The sequence below is a fragment of the Bos grunniens genome, chromosome 29, assembly GCF_055505025.1.
Source record: "Bos grunniens cultivar Pamir isolate PY7600 chromosome 29, Bosgru_T2T1.0, whole genome shotgun sequence".
Lineage (NCBI taxonomy): Eukaryota > Metazoa > Chordata > Mammalia > Artiodactyla > Bovidae > Bos > Bos grunniens.
The window spans coordinates 5,512,902-5,531,304 of NC_141193.1; the positions used below are offsets into that span (position 1 = coordinate 5,512,902).

An 18,403-nucleotide genomic window follows, 5' to 3' on the forward strand; every position below is an offset into this window, starting at 1 on the left:
CCTGCGAATGATAACCCATTTTACAGCTGAGGAAACTGAGGCTCAACCCAAAGTCATAAAGTTAGCAAGTGCTGAGCAGCAAATATTTCCTTTTAAAAACTTTTTCTTTTTGGCTGTGCTGCATCTTTATTGTTGGGCTTTTCTCTAGTTGCAGCAAGTCGGGGCTACTCTTCTTTGCAGCGCACGGGCTTCTCATCATGGCAGCTTCTCTTGCTGCAGATCACAGGATCTAGGGCGTGCAGGCTTCAGGAGTTGTGGCGCGTGGGCTCAATGGTTGCGGCTCCTAGAGCTAGGAGCAACCGGGACTCTAGAGCACAGGCTCAGCAGTTGTGGTGCGTGGGCTTGGTTGCTCCACAGCACGTAGGATCTTCCCAGACCAGGGATTGAACCTGTGTTTCCTGCATTGCCAGCTGGATTCTTCACCACTGAGCCACCAGGGAAGAACTTTTCAGCAAATATTTCTGGCACACTGAAGGCACTCAAGGGAAAAATGAACCCTTCCTACTAACTTCACTCCTGACTGATGCATCGATATCCTTTACAGCTCAGACTAGGAAGACAGAAAAACATTTAGGTTATTTCCAGCTTTCTTCAGCGAGAAATAACGTGGTGATGGCCAGTTTTGTACATGTATTCGGGGCTTTTTGCTGCTGATGACTTCTTATTTGAGGAGGAAGTCTTGGGGATGGGTGCTACCTCAAGGGTCATGGGCATATTTATCCTTCTGGATTTCTCCTTTGGGTAGTGATGTGTCTGATATTTTTCCTGAACACCCACTGTGTGTTGGATACATCATCACAGATGATTCAGGAAAGTTGCTCCTATTATTATACTCATTGCAGAGGTAAAAGCAGCCTGAGGCTTCTGACTGCCTAGGAGAGATGTCTTCTCAACCTTTCAAAGCCCAGCTCAAACACCCCCTAATGTAAAATTTAATATTTTAGCATTACCATGCCAAGCTACCTCGTCTCTGCCCTGGAGGTTTTGCATGGAGTTGACAACTCCAGGGCTAAGAGTGGGCCCTGACTGGCCATTGAGAGCAAGTCCAGGACTATAGTTAGACTGTAGTGGGTGGCAAGTTTTGTATCCATACAGGCATGATGCTCTTCACATGAAGGAACCAGGACACCTGCCTTGCTCCTCATCTTCTTCACCGTGGGCCAAGGGTCCTTACCTGAGTCGTTCAGCCTCCACAGGACTCAGTCTCCACATCCATTAAATGGGAGCAGTAATGGACATAACTTTCCAACACCTTTATTGAGGCAATTTCTTATTCCTACAATGAACTGTGATCCCATAAGGAAGCTGTGGGTTCTAACAGCCCAAACCAGCAGACATTAGAGTTCCCTCAAAGGACAGAGGCCCAATCTTCACTTCCTGTATCCCTTCCTCCCTGCCACGTTTCAAGCATTCCTGTGAGATTACCAGGCTGCTGCCACCGGATAGTGGCATAAAGGCCTGTCACCTGGGCAGACCATAGACACAGCCTCACCTTCTCAGGGCTGGTATTTTTAGAAAAGTCCTTGGCCCTCTTATCTAAATGGCCTGACTGGAGACCTTGACTTCTCAGCTTTCCCAACATTCAGCTCCTCCTCTCCCTAAAGTGCTGGGCCGGCTCCCAGCTCCCTCCAGTTCAGTGTCCAGGCCCACCTCCACAGCTATCTTGACAAAAGCCCCCTTTCATCATAATCCTTTGTTCAATGAGCCCTCCCCCCCAACCCCCCTCTTGGAGCAAGTGCAGCCAAGCACACACTGCTAAGAAGAGATGTTTTCTTCCCGAAGACTGTGAAATCCCTACACAGAAGCCATTTCCTGTATGCCAGGCGCTGAATTTCCTAAGCAACCAGGGAAAACTCTTGTCCCAGCTCACGCCGGATAAAAAGAGGATCCGTAATTTTTAAATGTATCCGTACTCTACTTTTGGAAAGGACTGGGGCGCCGGGGTGAGAGAGGAGAGAGGGACACGGGGCAGTAACATGGGGTAAATGGGGGGGGGGGGGCTGCCCCCCCACCTCCGCGGGCAAAGGTGCGTTAGTCACAGTCACGGGGCTGCCTCCTGTGCGGGGGCGGGCGGGGCGGCCTCCACAAAGACAGGAGCCCCCGCGACACTCACCTTTGGCCAGTGTTCGGGGAGGTCGCGGGGACGCCGCCCCGCCCGCCCCGCGCCCGTAGGCCCAGGCATCCTCAGCACCACGGACAGGGAAACTGAGGCTGCAGAGGGTTGGGCCGGCGGCGCGGCCTTGAACCTGTCTTCCCCCTTTGGGGCCTCGGCTTCTGACCCGGGGACAATAATTTCTCACGCTCCAGCTTGGACGGGGCGTGGCCACGCCTCGCGGAGAGCGCAGCCGGCGCCGGGAAACGTTCTAAAAACACACGTACGGAGCTGCAGAAGGAGGTGCCTCGCTCCAAGGTCGTGGGGAAAGAGAAGTCGGCCCCCGGGCACCCGTTTCCTGCCTGCCCGCCCCCTGCCAGGCTCCAGCCTCTGCTGTCCTGCAGGTTTCGAGGGAGATCCAAGCAAAGTTTCAGCCCCCAAAGAAGAGGTCTGGCTCTCCCGAAGTTCAAGGGCCGCCCGGCCCCCGACCGCTCTCGGGGAGCTCCCAGCAGGCTTACTAGCTTTCTCCATCCTCGTGACCCCAGGAGCCCGCTCGACGCTCCGCCCCCTTGAGGCACCGCCCCTTCGAGGCACCGCCTCCCTCTCCCGCAGCACCCGAGACTGGCAAGGAGGCGGGGCGGGGCCGGTGTGCTCCCGCAGCCAATGGAAAGGCGGCGTGGAGAGGGCGGAGGCGGTTGTGATGCGCCGGGGCCGGCGGGTGGCGGCCAATCAGCGGCGAGCTCGAGGGCGGGCTGTGACGCGGCCGGCGCTCCTCGTGCGGCGGCGGTATAGGAGCGAGCGCCACGGCGAGCGGGACCAGCCGAGTGCTGCCGCGGCCGCCGCCGCCGCCCGCCGCCCGCTACCTCCGCGCCGCCGCCCCGCACCCGTCCGCCGCGCCCCGAGTCGCCCGCGCCCCGGGCCTGCCCGTCAGCGAGGGGGCAAGCGGCCTCGGTGCCCGGCCTCCGTGAGGGGGGCGTCCGGACGGACCCTGAGCCTCGCCTTCACGCGCTGCGGCCGACCGCGCCTCCTCGGCCGCCTGCCCGGCATGAAGACCAAGTTCTGCAACGGGGGCGAGGCGGAGCCCTCGCCGCTCGGGCTGCTGCTGAGCTGCGGCAGCGGCAGCGCGGCCCCGGCGCCCGGCGTGGGGCAGCAGCGCGACGGCGCCAGTGACCGCGAGCCCAAGCAGCTGGGCGGGCGGCAGCCGCCGCTCGCACTGCCCCCGCCGCCGCCGCCGCCGCTGCCCCTACCCCCGCCGCCCCCGCCGCCGCCGCCGCCGGCGGACGACCAGCCCGAGCTCCGGACGCGGCGCAGGGCCTATCTGTGGTGCAAGGAGTTCCTGCCCGGCGCCTGGCGGGGCCTTCGCGAGGACCAGTTCCACATCAGTGTCATCAGGTCGGTGGCAGAGGGGGCGGGCGGTCAGGTGACGCCGGCCGGGGGCGGGGCCCGATGAAGGGGGCGAGAGCCCGACCGGGGGGCCTGCGGCCGGCTAGGGGCCAGATCCAGAAAAACGGACCCCGCGGCCCCTCAAGGGCACCCCCCCACCCCCCGCCTGAAGGCAGGCTGTTGAAAACATACCGGTGTCGTGGGAAAACAGGTCTCTTCTAAGGAGAACAATATTGTTCAGTCACAAAGTACACTTTGTACAGAAGATTAAAATGCGTCTGAAAGAACTGAAAGTGTTGATCGCTCAGTCATGTCCGACCCTTTGTGACTCCATGGGCCATAGCCCCCCAGGCTCCTCAGTCCATGGGGATTCTCCAGGCAAGGATACTGGAGTGGGTTGCCATGCCCTCCTCCAGGGGATCTTCCCAACCCAGGGATTGAACCTGGGTCTCCTGCATTGTCAGGCGGATTCTTTACCCACTGAGCCACCCGGGAAGCCGGAAATATGTCTAGCAAGTCCCTTTGGGTTTAGGGACTTGAATGAAGGAGGGATATTGTGGCCCGCTTAAAAAAAAATCACCTGGTGACTTTTGCTTTTAGTTTCTCTAGTCCAAGATTAGATCTCTTTCCTGTTGAAAGAGACATTTGTATGCGGTGAAGTGGTGGCTTCTGTTCATTCCTCACTAACTTTGCAGACATGTAGGTGGGTGACAAGCCAAAATTAGGATGTGTGGCTCTAAAAATAACTATTAAAGGTAAAAAGATTTTGCCCCCTTTGTTAAGCTTAGAAAACTTAATCATAAGTTTAAATTACAAGAAATGTGTGTGTGTGTCTGTGTGTGTACGTATGTATTCAGGCTTAACCAGAAAACATAAATTTGGTTTTTGTCAATACTGTGCCTTTGAGATGACCACTTACCATTTAGTAGGCTTCCTACTGTTGAGACATTTAAAAATGTGTGGTCTTTTACTGCTAATTTTCTTTTAACTGTTTGACCAGGTTGAGTGCAGTGTCTAGAAACTGGCTGGCTGGCACCAATAATCCTGAAATCCAGTTTTCGTCATTTGATTCCTTTTCTGTGCCCAGTGTTTTACCAGAGCCGCAAATGCAGCAGAATTAACTGACCTTCACTTTATTTTTGTGCCAGTGGCCTTTCTTACAGATACGCTTAGGAGCAGTGAGAGTCGAAGAGAAAGGAAAGCCCAAGAATTGCCTAATTAAATGTTCTGTTTTTTTGTTTTTTCTCCCCAAATGAACTTTCTTCCAAGCTATCACATTTAGTTAGGCCTGAAAATTCTCTATGAGAGGCTTGTCCCTTGTGACGCTCAGATCATCCAGCTGTAAAATGGAAGGTGTAAGGGGCAGCGGCTTGCCTGAGGTCAGTGGCTCTGAGCTGACCTTAGAGCGAGCTGCCCAGCCTCTTGAACCCACTGCCTACTCCAGTGCTCTCTCCTGTTGCCTCTGAAAACATGTGGACACCCTGGATCCAGCTGTAGGTGTTTTTGTGGCCCCTTTCTGGGGAGTGTCACTCATTAGCAAAACCTTTTGTGTTTTGCGCAAATTTGACAATCTTAAAAGCTTAGAGGATGTCGATGAAAAAACTAATCAGTCTTCAATCTAAGAAAGAAATGGGAAGTTTTATTCGATCCAGGCTGAGCCTCATAACCCAGTGACAGCCTCTGAAAACTCTGAGAACTGTTGGGGGTGTGGGGAGCTGTGTGTACGTGGCCGAGAGCGACCTTGCTGACAAGTACATGTCTCAGCAGAAGGTTGCTGCTAATCAGGAGGAACAGACATCTGTGTTAATGATCTCAGTGTGGGAAGGTGCAGGAATCCAGCTTTGTGAAATATTTCTCCTGGAAACAATCTGAGGGCCAATTTGGTCATTTTTCCTAGAGCAAGAAGTACCTCATCCTAATCTTTGCCCTGAATTCCTTTGGGGATGAATGTGAGTCAGTGATCACAGTGGCTAATGATTTGATGCTTATAGAACTGGACGGTGGGCAAGATTCTCTACAGTCCTTTCCCTTTCAGTCTTAATTTGACCAAGGTTTAGGAGGCATTTGGTGAGCAATTCAATGGTGCTAGCCATGCTCACTCCCAGGTCAGGGGAGGATTTCCTTGATAGGCCCCTTGATGTGCTGTTAGGGGACTAGGTCCTGTGAACAGCAACCAAAAGCCTCTGGACCACGTATCTTAGTAGTCTGTTATGCTCCAAGAAACAGTTCCCTGTTGTTGCTTCTTCCCACATGTAGAGCTATACTACTATAGTCATTGGTTTTACAGAGCTATATACTTAGTCAATCATTTCAAGTTATCTAGTGGCCATTAATTTTATTGGAGGCTTAGTCACACATTTGGTAACGTAGGAAACAGTAATCTTATAAAATAGGCAGAATGCAAGTAATGTAGCTAGTGACATTAACAAGGTCACGAGTGACTAAACTAAGAACTCGCATTAGGTGTAGCCCCATCTCTTCTGGGCCAATTGCTGTCCTGAAGGGAAATGATGTATTGGCATTGTAAACGTGACATATGTGTGTATGAGATGCTTGAAGGGAAATGATATATCGGCACTAAAAAGTTCACTGAAGGTGTGTGCACATGCAAGGTGAGTGACTCCTGAGAGGACTGAGAGAGAGGAAGGATTGAGAGAGGAGTTTTGTGGCTGGCTCCAGAAGAAGGAAAATTGATCTTAATGGTTGCGTGGGTATTTCTGCCACTGGGGAGGGCTGGTTAACAACGTACCACTCCAAGGGGGAGGGAGGAGGCCGAAATGGGCAGAGAAGAGTTTTATGTTTAAATTTTTCTTGTCTTGCCTTAAAATACAAATTTTTATTTCATCAAGAATGTTTTGTTTCTCCTCTCCAGGAATCGATAGTCTTGAAAGACACAGCTTTCCCGTTGGCTTGGTGGGCCTTTTAGAATAATGCTGTGTGGTGTGTGTCAGTCCTGTTTTCTGGAAGAGTGTAGTTACGGAATGAGTTGGATGAGGAGAAAGAGGTGTTTTAGAGTATAGAAAGTGGGTGATGCCTAGTTTAAAAAAAAAAAGATAGACAAAAGAGACAGTTCAGAGTGGGGAGAGGGATACACCTGGCTGAAATTCAGTGGCCCTCCACAGCCAGTTCCCTTACGGGTTCTGGCGACCACGTCTTCCTGGCCCACATCTCCAGCCCCGGCTTTCTGCTGGGTGCTGGTCCGCCTTCGGTTTATGCGAGCTCGCTCAGCTTAGTCCAGCCAGTCCGTCCCACGTTTAACCCTTTTGCTCCTCCCCACCCTGGAATATGCTTCTCCTGCTTTTTTTTTTTTTTTCTTTTTCTTTGAACTATTAATATTAACAGCAGCCGGCTGGTGCCCCAGGGTTATTTCTCAGATTTCTCATTCTCTCTGGAAGCCTTTGTCAACACGCAATAGCAGCTAAACCCTGGTGACCTGCTTCTGCGCCCACACCTCCCGTCTGCTCCTGCTCTGCTGTCCTGGCTTAGACCCTGTAACAGGAGTCGCTTGTGCTGTGGGTTGCCTCAGCCCCGGTTCGATACACCATTGCCAGGGATTTCTCAAATATCCCGACTCCTTTGTTTGAAAGTTTACGGTGGCTTCTGTAGCTGGAGAATAAAATCCAAACTTGTTTGCATGTGTTACACTTGGGCCCCAGCCTTACTTTTTCAGAGTGGTTCTTTTTTTGTTATTGTTTTATAAATCTCTCCTTTCCCCTAACCAGCAACAACTAACTGAGCTAGTTACACTTGACCTTGTGTTTCTTGAATGAGCTTTGTGTTTTCCGTCTCCAGGCCTTTCTTCGCTCCTACACTCTACTTGGCAGCCCGGTGTCTGCTTTTAAAATACCTCCTTCAAGGCCTAAGTTAGAGAGCCAGAAGAATTAATTTCTTCCTCGCTTAGGTTTCTTCTATAGCACTTTCTGCATAGACACCTTTGTGTCACAGCACTTACCGTATTGTGTGTTTATTCGTTCAACTGCGTTAGATTGAATTTTTAGAGGGAGGTCATGTTCATCTTTACATCTTCAGCAATAGAAAAGCGCTTGACTTTAGCCCCTGGATTTTAGCTTAAATTGGCTTCTTTTCTGTCCTTCTAATGTGATTACAGGGGTCTTTGTCATCAGACTGCTGGTTGCCCAAGTCCCTCCAGCTAAGAGTGGTATAGGGAAGGATAAAAATTATCGGAACATGAAAATTGTCTGTAATGAGTTGACGACTTGGGAGTTTTCTCCATGCCCGGACATCATAGCTGAACATCAGCTTGTACCTCTGCCCATGAAATCAGTGTTATTGTCACACTCAGTGCTGGTTGGTAAAGCGGTCACAGTTGTGAAATATAATTGTTAATCTTGCAAAAGATGCACAATGTCTTTTAAGTTTGAGGAAAGAAATGTTTGAGGACTGAAAGTTTCACACATGTCCCTCCACAGCCCACTAGTTAAGAAACGATGGGGTAGATGATATCACGAGCGCCTCAAAATTGAATCGTTTGAGTATCAAGACAGAGAGGCCCTTGAAAAAGACTGGCAAAATCCTCAGCTGTATTTGCAAAATTCTACAGCAGGAGTTAAAGAAAGAGTGAGTTGTGCTTTGTGGTGCCATCATAAATGTTTTTGGAAAAATTAAGCCAAAATTCCCTACTTGGTTTCCTTTTTATGTCATAGTTCCATTTATAACCTACGTTATGTTACATGTAAAAACATAAATGGTTCTGTTTCATTTTTCAAGATAAAGTTTCATTTGCACTTTGTTTTTACTACACACTGAAAATTTGGTCTCTTAATTGGCTTTACTTCTTTCCAAAAAACAAAAAAAGAATCAACTTTAGAGCCGTTTTAGATTGACAGCCGAATCGGGCAGAAAGTACAGAGTTGGCTTTTTACCTCCCCGTCCCCCGCAGCCCCCGTGGCTGTCGGTCACTCTCCTCCCCCAGCGCGCCCGTGCACCTGCACTGGCATGGCGTTACCACGCTCCACAGTTGACACTAGGGTCCACTCTTGGCGGTGTACATTCTGTAGGTTTGGCCAGACGCGTGATGGTGTATTGTATCCACCACTGTAGGATTCTACAGAAGAGCCTGCTGCTGCTGCTAAGTCGCTTCAGTCGTGTCCGACTCTGTGTGACCCCATGGACGGCAGCCCATCAGGCTCCCCCGTCCCTGGGATTCTCCAGGCAAGACCACTGGAGTGGGTTGCCATTTCCTTCTCAAGTGCATGAAAGTGAAAACAGTGAAGTCGCTCAGTCGTGTCCGACTCTTGGCGACCCCACGGACTGCAGCCCACCAGGCTCCTCTATCCATGGGATTTTCCAGGCAAGAGTACTGGAGTGGGGTGCTGTTGCCTTCGCCAACAGAAGAGCCTCATGACCCCCAAAGTCCTGTGTCCTCTGTCTGTTTATCCCACCCTCCCCTCAACCCCTCATCTTTTCAGTGTCTCCATAGGTTTGCCTTTTCTAGAACATCGTATGGTTGGAACCATGCAGTATGGCCTTCTCAGATTGCCTTCTTTCACTTGATAAACATTTACATTTACTCCATATCTTTTCATGGCTTGATAGTCTTAGCGCTGAATCATTGCCCATGGTCTGGGTGTACCACAGTTTTATCCATTGGCCTACTGAAGGATATTTTTGATTGCTTCCAAGTTTTGACAGTTATGAATACAGCTCTTAGGAACATCCTTGTACAGGTTTTTGTGTGGACATAACTTTTCAGTTTATTTGGGTAAATAGCAAGCACAGTTGCTGGATTATATGGTAAGAGTATGTTTATGTAAGAAACTGCCAAAGTGGCTGTACCGCTTCTCATTCCCATCAGCAGTGAGTGAGGGGCATGTGGGGCAGTGAATTGCTCCACAGCCTCATCAGCATTTGATGTCAGTGTTCTGGATTTGAGCCATTGAGAAGGTGTGTGATGGGATCTGGTTTTAATTTGTGGTTCTCTGATGACAAGTGATGTGAAGCATCTTTTCATATGCTTACTTACCATTTGTGTATCTCCTTTGGTTAGCCCAGTTTCAGTCAGGTTGTTTGTTTTCTTGTTGAATTTTGAGAGTTCTTTGAATATTTTAGATAATAGTCCTTTATCAGAGGACTTCCCTGGTGGCACTAGTGGTAAAGAATCCGCCTGCCAGTGCAGGAGACACAAGGGATGTGGGTTCAATCCCTGAGTTGGGAAGATCCCCTGGAGGAGGGAATGGCAACCCACTCCAGTATTCTTGCCTGGGAAATCCATGGACAGAGGAGCCTGGCGGGCCACAGTCCATGGGGTCGTAAAGAGTCGGACACGACTGAATGACTGAGTACACCTTTATCAGATTTGTCATTTGCAGATATTTTCTTGCAGTTTGTGGCTGTGTCTTCACATTCTCTGGATAGTGCCTTTTGCAGAGCAGAATTGTTTAATCTGAATGAAGTCCAGCTTATGAGTTATTTCTTTTATGGATCCTGCCTTTGGAGTTGTATCTAAAACCTCATCACCATACCCAAGGTCTTCTAGATTTTCTTCAGTGTGATTTTCTAGTTTTATAGTTTTGCATTTTCTGTTTAGGTCAGTCAGTTTTTTTGAGGTTCTTTTTTTTTTTTTTTTTTCTCACTGCACACCTTGCAGGATCTCAGATCCCCAACCAGAGATTGAACCCAGGCCCATGACAGTGAAAGTGTCAAATCCTAACCACTAGACCACCAGGGAACTCTATTTTGAGTTCATTTTTGTGACGATATAAGGTCTGTATCTACAGTTCATTTTTCTTTTGGCTGGGCTGCAAGGTTTGGGGGATCTTACTTCCCCAGCCAGGCATCGAACCCATGCCCCCTGCAATAAAAGCACAGAGTCCTAACCACTGGATCGCCAGGGAATTCCCTAGGTTTCGTTTTTTTTGTTTGTGGATGTCCAGTTGTTCCAGCGCCGCTTTTGAAAGGACTGTCCTTTCTCTACAGTTTTGTCTTTGCGCTCTGTCGAGATCAGTTGACCACGTGGGTCTGTTCCGAGGCTCTGCATGCTGTTCCATCGGTCTGTATGTCTTTTTTGCCAGTATCACAGTGTCTTGATTACTGTAGCTTTGTAGTAAGTCTTGAAATCTGATAGGATTAGTCCTCAGACTTTGTTCTTTTTCAATATCGAGTTGACTATTGTAGGTCTTTTCCTTCTCCATATAGCTTTAGAATCAGTTTACTAACATCCACAATATAACTTAATGGGATTTTTATTGGGATCACTTGAATATATAGACCCAGTAGGGAAGAACGGACATCTTGACAGTATTGAGTCTTACTCTTCACATGGGTCATGTCTCCATGTATTTAGTTCTTCTTTGATGTCTTTCTTTAGAATTTTTTAGTTTTCCTCATATAGATCTTGTACATATTTTATTAGGTCTGTACCTCAGTATTTAATTTTGGGGAGTGCTAATGTAAAGAAATAGAGGAAAACAACAGAATGGGAAAGAGTAGAGGTCTCTTTAAGAAAATTAGAGATACCAAGGGAACATTTCATGCAAAGATGGACTCGATAAAGGACAGAAATGGTATGGACCTAACAGAAGCAGAAGATATTAAGAAGAGGTGGCAGGAATACACAGAAGAACTGTACAAAAAAGATCTTCACGACCAAGAAAATCACGATGGTGTGATCACTGACCTAGAGCCAGACATCCTGGAATGTGAAGTCAAGTGGGCCTTAGAAAGCATCACTACGAACAAAGCTAGTGGAGGTGATGGAATTCCAGTTGAGCTATTTCAAATCCTGAAAGATGATGCTGTGAAAATGCTGCACTCAATATGCCAGCCAATTTGGAAAACTCAGCAGTGGCCACAGGACTGGAAAAGGTCAGTTTTCATTCCAATCCCAAAGAAAGCCAATGCCAAAGAATGCTCAAACTACTGCACAGTTGCACTCATCTCACACGCTAGTAAAATAATGCTCAAAATTCTCCAAGCCAGGCTTCAGCAATACGTGAACCGTGAACTTCCAGATGTTCAAGCTGGTTTTAGAAAAGGCGAGGAACCAGAGATCAAATTGCCAACATCCTCTGGATCATGGAAAAAGCAAGAGAGTTCCAGAAAAACATCTATTTCTGCTTTATTGACTATGCCAAAGCCTTTGACTGTGTGGAGCACAATAAACTGTGGAAAATTCTGAAAGAAATGGGAATACCAGACCACCTGACCTGCCTCTTGAGAAACCTATATGCAGGTCAGGAAGCAACAGTTAGAACTGGACACAGAACAACAGACTGGTTCCAAATAGGAAAAGGAGTACGTCAAGGCTGTATATTGTCACCCTGCTTATTTAACTTATATGCAGAGTACATCATGAGAAACGCTGGGCTGGAAGAAGCACAAGCTGGAATCAAGATTGCCAGGAGAAATATCAATAACCTCAGATATGCAGATGACACCACCCTTATGGCAGAAAGTGAAGAGGAACTAAAAAGCCTCTTGATGAAAGTGAAAGTGGAGAGTGAAAAAGTTGGCTTAAAGCTCAACATTCAGAAAACCAAGATCATGGCATCTGGTCCTATCACTTCATGGGAAATAGATGGGGAAACAGTGCAAACAGTGTCAGACTTTATTTTTAGGGGCTCCAAAATCACTGCAGATGGTGAATGCAGCCATGAAATTAAAAGATGCTTACTCCTTGGAAGAAAAGTTATGACCAACTTAGATAGCATATTGAAAAGCAGAGACATTACTTTGCCAACAAAGGTCTGTCTAGTCAAGGCTATGGTTTTTCCAGTGGTCATGTATGGATATGAGAGTTGAACTGTGAAGAAAGCTGAGCGCCGAAGAGTTGATGCTTTTGAACTGTGGTGTTGGAGAAGACTCTTGAGAGTCCCCTGGTCTGCAGGGAGATCCAACCAGTCCATCCTGAAGGAGATCAGCCCTGGGATTTCTTTGGAAGGAATGATGCTAAAGCTGAAACTCCAGTACTTTGGCCACTTAATGCGAAGAGTTGACTCATTGGAAAAGACTGATGCTAGGAGGGATTGGGGGCAGGAGGACAAGGGGATGAGAGAGGATGAGATGGCTGGATGGCATCACTGACTCGATGGACGTAAGTCTGGGTGAACTCCGGGAGTTGGTGATGGACAGGGAGGCCTGGCGTGTTGCGATTCATGGGGTCGCAAAGAGTCGGACACGACTGAGTGACTGAACTGAGCTGAATGTAAATAATATGTTTTAAATTTCAGTTTCTACTTGTTCATTACTCATATATAGGAAGGAGACTGACTTTTGTGTATTAACCTTGTCTCATATAACCTTGTTGTAATCGCTTAGTTGTTTTTTTTTTTTTTTTTTCTGCCTAGTCTCTGGCTTGCTCAGCTCTGACCCTGATGCCCATGCTCTCCTTTCCAGTTTTCTTCTCCAGTGGAGCCCTGGCCATCAAGCCTAGACTGGCCACCGCCCCCCGATCTCAGCATCCTCTGCCCACTGGCAGGGAGTCTTGTACTGCCCTAGGACAGCATTGTCTTCAGCTTTCCATCAGCCTATTGTGCATCTGTAGCCGGACTGCCATCTCCCTGTACATCAACACTCAGTTGTCTCACTGGGCCTAGCCCTTATGGCACCCCACTCCAGTACTCTTGTCTGGAGAATCCCATGGACGGAGGAGCCTGGTGGGCTGCGGTCCATGGGGTCGCTGAGGGTCGGACACAACTGAGCGACTTCACTTTCACTTTTCACTTTCATGCAGTGGAGAAGGAAATGGCAACCCACTCCAGTGTTCTTGCCTGGAGAATCCCAGGACGAGGGAGCCTGGTGGGCTGCCATCTATGGGGTCGCACAGAGTCAGACATGACTGAAGCAACTTAGCAGCAGCAGCAGCTGTGTCACAGCAGTCCAGGGGCTGGTGATGAAACAATAATATGTAAGGCCTGGGAGGTCTGGGTGGGCTGGAAGGGATGTGGGTTCTTTGTGGAGAAAGTGAGAGTGAATTCAAGTGAATCCATCCTTGAATTCACTCTGAAAGGTGGAAGGACCTTGCAGGTGGGAAGAGAGGGCAGAAGCGGGTTGTGTCCCAAGGATGCTCGGGTTGGCGGCTTGAAATGGGTATCTTCAAAATACTTTCTGAGGGACACCGAGTCATGTCTGGACACCTTTTGATTGTCATGGTTTCGTGGTGGTGGTGTTGGTGACCCTGGCACCTGATGGTGATCCTGGTAGAGGGCAGGGACACTGCTGAACGCCCTGCAATGCACAGCGCAGCCCTCTCCTCTCGTGCCCCCAATAGCGATGGGGCTGAGGATTGTGCAGCCTCGAGTAGAGGACTGAAGACAGAGCTTTCTCCACCTGGCACACCCTTAATAAATGAACTTTTGGCACTTCCGCTGCAGGGGACACGGGTTCTATCCCTGGCCAGTGAACCAAGATCCCGCATGCCATGCAGTGTGGCAAAAAAAAAAAAAAATTTTTTTTTTGCTTTGCAGTTGGTGGTGATGGTAACCAACCGACGTCATTCGGCCCTAGACATCGTTACACTGTTCTCCCGAGCAGCGTGATGTCATCCCACACTAGAAACCGTTACACTGTTCTCCCCAGCAATGTGACATCATCCCGCACTAGACACCGTCACGCTGTTCTCCCGAGCAACGTGACGTCATCCCGCCCTAGACAGCGTCACGCTGTTCTCCCGAGCAACGTGACGTCATCCCGCGCTAGATAGCGTCACGCTGTTCTCCCGAGCAACGTGACGTCATCCCGCGCTAGACAGCGTCACGCTGTTCTCCCGAGCAACGTGACGTCATCCCATGCTAGACACCATCACACTGTTCTCCCGAACAACGTGACTTCATCCCACACTAGACACCGTTACACTGTTCTCCCGAGCAACGTGCTGAAGGCCCCGCAGCCATCTGCAGAGCCAGCGGCCCACCTGGGACCAAGACTCTGCCTTAATTGTGCCCGCAGACTCGGTGCCGAGAAGGCTGGGCGCTCAGATGCCTGCACCCGATGACGGCACAGCTGTGCTGTCACTGAGCTGAAGTGGTTTTTTCCCCCTGAGCTGTGGTTGGTTCACGTTGAATTTTAGATGGTTAGAAGAAATTTTTCAAAAATGCACTCTTTTCCCCCTTGTTTGTGTTCTAAATTCAGGTATTTAGGAATTTAGATATTTAGATGTTCAGAAACTTAGATATTATCTAAATATGTTTCCATATTATCCTGTCTTCCATCTAACCTGCTTACAGCCCTATGGACTTAAGGATGCTTTTTTCTGCTTAGGTATTGGTTATGATGTTAACTTTTTTCTAGTCATCTTGACTTTTATTTATTTTATTCTTTATAATTTTATTTCATTTTTTTCTTTTGGCCACACCGTGCAGCATGTGGGATCTTAGTTCCCCAACCAGGGATCGAACTTGTGCCCTCTGCAGTGGAAGCATGGAGTCTTAACTATTGGACCATGAGTGAGGGCCTCTTGACTTTTAGATGGTGCTCTTGCAGCTCCTGGGTGCAGGCTCTGAGCCTTAGGGAGGCCAAGTCCTGTGCGTGTTGGGTTTTGCACCAGGTTACTTGTGGACAGTTTGCAGAGGTTTCAGTCACTTTTTGGTTTTCAACAGAGTGCAGTCGGTTTGATGCAGGCCAGAAACTAACCACTGCAGTTTAGCAGATGAAAGCCTTTGTATTAAAGGCTTCCCTGGAGCAGGCAGTATCTTGGGTTTCTCATTATTTAAGCTGACTCTTTTTACAAGTGTTTAAAAATATATAGATGTTTTTGATGGATGAATGGATGAGCAGAGTGTGGCATATGCATACAATCAGATATTATCCAGCTTTGATAAAAAGGAGATGCTGAAATGTTACAGCATGGTGAACCTGGAGGACGTTATGCTAAGTGAAATAAACCAGTCCCCAAAAGACAAATATTGCCTGACACCACTGCTGTGAGTTCCCGAGAGGAGTCAAGTTCATGGGGACACAGTATCCTGGTGGGTGCCAGGGACTGGGGGGTGGGGACTGGGGAGTTCGTGTTTAAAGGGGGTCAGCTTTATGAGATGAAGCGCTCTGGAGGTGGAAGGTGGTGATTCACAGCAGTTGAATGTACCTAATGGACAGTCACAAGCGCTTCCGATGGCAAACTGTGTTGTGGGTATTCTACCTCAAACTTACAAATTGGAAAGGAATACCTTCTGGATGTTTGACATTAGGAATGGCGTATTGCTGACCTTGGGCACTGCAGCAAAGTGTAGTATCCCCACAGCGTGGGTTTTCCCCAGGTAGAATGCTGTAGAATCAAACAAGTAACCTCATTAAGACTTGGTTAAGTCTACAGATTAAGGATACAAGCCATTTGTAAAGCTACTTGAACACGTGTTGCTAGAATAAAAGCTGTTCCACAGTGAACCTCAGTCTAATGAGGTGATTTTACTCCAAAACTTTCAGAGATTGTTTCTCTGGGACAGAGTCTACATGCTGGATGCAAGCTCTCCCCCGCGTTCTCTTTATCACTGTAGTTAACAGTACCAGCCACTTCCTGTCGCCAGTGAGTACTCGCCCCTCCGGGCACGACATTCTCAGGTGCCCAGCGCCTGCCCGGCGTAGACCAGCTTCCTGCCGCCGCGTCAGCGTGACTCACACAGCACAGCGCGTATGAGTCACATCTGCTGGGCTGTTCAGCCTTAACGGGCTTAGCGTGGACTCAAACTTGACCTCCTTTCTACATGTGGGGGATATTTTCAATCTATGAGAACTTCCCAGAGCAACCAAAGTTGACTGACAGTCTTAACAGCCAATACCTGATGGTATGAAAAACACCCCAAAAAAATTTCAGTGTGTGTGTTTTTTTTTTTTTAGTTTTTATTGGACTATAGTTGTTTTACAATGTTCTGTTAGTTTCTGCTGTACAGCAAAGTGAATCGGCTATAGTGAAAGTGAAGTTGCTCAGTCGTGTGCGACTCTTTGCGACCCCATGGACTGTAGTCTACCAGGTTCCACCATCCATGGGAGTTTCCAGGCAAGAATACTGGAGTGGGTTGCCATTTCCTTCTCCATTCAGTGTTTTTCCACAAGGTGGGTGAAGAGTCGGGAAGGATTTGTGAAGCAGCTGTGCAAGCAAGATGCCATCTTGCCTGCAGCTTCCTGGCTGGAGAGGGAGTGAGGAGGGCAGGGCTGGGTCAGGCGTCCACCTCGAGAACTGAGCCTTAGAGGGCCCGGGGGGCTGGGGGGCTGGTATTTCCCGTTGCTGGGGCTGCAGCCGCCTTCCTTTGCTTCCCGGTGTTCCAGTAGGTGTTCAGTCAGGCTTCCTGGCTCTCCGTGTTGAAGTGGGGAGCGCTTCTGCCACCTCTGGCCGCCCGGTAAAGTGCCGCGGTGCCGTAGGTGGTGCGCTGATAAAGCCAGCAGTGTTTTTTCCTCATTTGCCATATGGCGGGAAGTGCTCATCTTCTTCTCCCTCCTTGAAAATCTCCACTGCTGTTAAATCTGGAAATTAATTGTATGTCATCCCAAATGTGACAGTAACCTGTTTGAAATGTAGTGACCTAAGGAGGCGACAGGACGAGGCGGTTGGGTGACGTCACCGACTCAGTGGACATGAGTGTGAGCAAACGCCGGGAGTTAGTGAAGGACAGGGAAGCCTGACTGCTGCAGTCCGTGGGGCCGCAAAGAGTCGGACATGACTGAGCGCCTGAACAACAGCAACAACAACAATTAGCAAATTAGGGGGGCGTGATTACTTTTGTGTCTTACCAGGGTTGGGGGCTTTGCCCTGCGTGTAGGTAACATGTAAATCCCCCCGAGCCCTGTCCTTGTGTAACATAGTCGACTGCCGTTGGAAAGGGTTATGCTGTAGGTTCTGGGACAGCGGGGCTGAAGCAGAAAAAGATGAGTCAGAGAAAAATCAAGTTGGCTGAATCTAGAACTAGTGACCAAGAAGCAGATTTATCATTATTATAGAGTGCCATCAGTGAAAAATACTTTGGTTTTTTTAAGGACTCTGCCATGAAATTCAGGGCTGAAAACAAGGCCTGGGTCTAAAAATCCTGAAACGTACCCAGGGTCTTATCTGTTATGTGAGTAGAGGAAGGAAATCAGCAGGAAAGGGTCAGTTAACTGGAGCCAAAGTTACTAAACATTTCCCTTAATTTTCTAAAGAAAATGTGTGAAAATAAGGAAAAGCAAGACTAAGAATTCAGAACATTTCCTGGCCTGCCTTGGGAGCTGTTCGCGTCTGAGCTCCTCTGTGTGTGCTACCTCCTAGGGTCTTCAGTGATGTTTCATGTTCGCGATAAGGGCCGCAGACCAGTGAGGGGCTCGAAACGCGAACAGGCACCTCGTATTTGCCACCCTAGATTTAAGGCAGGAATGGAGGGAAGGCATGAAGAGTTTTTAGATTTTACACGAGAATATTTCACTTGTTAACCTCTGATTATCTTGTGGTTAGCATGGTACTTCATATGACTTGGTGATTAACCAGGAAATTCAGTTGAGTGGGATAGCTCCCTTCTTTTTGTTTGTGCAGTGATTAGAGAAGACAGTTGGAAAAAGAAAATAAAGATTATTTTTGTTCATTATATTAAAAAAAAACTTTGTGAGTAGGTAATCGGTGTACTGGTTAAAATTCAGAAATTTTTACGGAAGGGTGTCTTTCCCCCCTCTGGCCCCAGCACCTCTCCCTAGAAGCAAGCATTGTCCTTCCTTCGTTATCTGTTCTTCTGAGAGACGTCAGGCAATATAGCATGTGTGGGTATACCTGTTTCTCCAGCAAACCTGAGAGCTGCAGTGTGCCCGGGGCTGGGAATGCCTGGCTCCCCCTCCTACTTTAATGTTGATACTCACAGTAGGTCACTTTTTTTGCACTAAAAGCAGCACTGTATCTTAGAGATTGTTTTGTGTTGGTATTTATTGAGTTGTCTTATTCTCTTGAATAGCCATATAGTATTATATTTTAATTGAAATATCATTTTGATGTTTTTCAGGACAGTTAAAGACTAGAGC

General features: G+C 48.4%; 1 protein-coding gene across 10 annotated transcripts in view; it reads left to right on the top strand.

Annotated features, from left to right (window-relative positions):
- Positions 1-2,892: 2,892 nt before the first annotated feature.
- CHKA (choline kinase alpha) overlaps positions 2,893-18,403 on the top strand; it is a 59,821-nt gene continuing 44,310 nt past the window's right edge. For 5 of the 10 annotated variants that reach the window (XM_086385327.1, XM_086385328.1, XM_086385326.1 and 2 more), the window contains exon 1: positions 2,893-3,484. In XM_086385327.1, the coding sequence (XP_086241453.1) occupies positions 3,138-3,484 (347 nt within the window). In that variant the 5' untranslated portion in view covers positions 2,893-3,137. Of the gene's footprint in view, positions 3,485-14,576; positions 16,481-18,403 lie in introns of those variants that run through there. The other 5 variants (XM_086385333.1, XM_086385335.1, XM_086385334.1 and 2 more) reach the window with 2 other exon arrangements.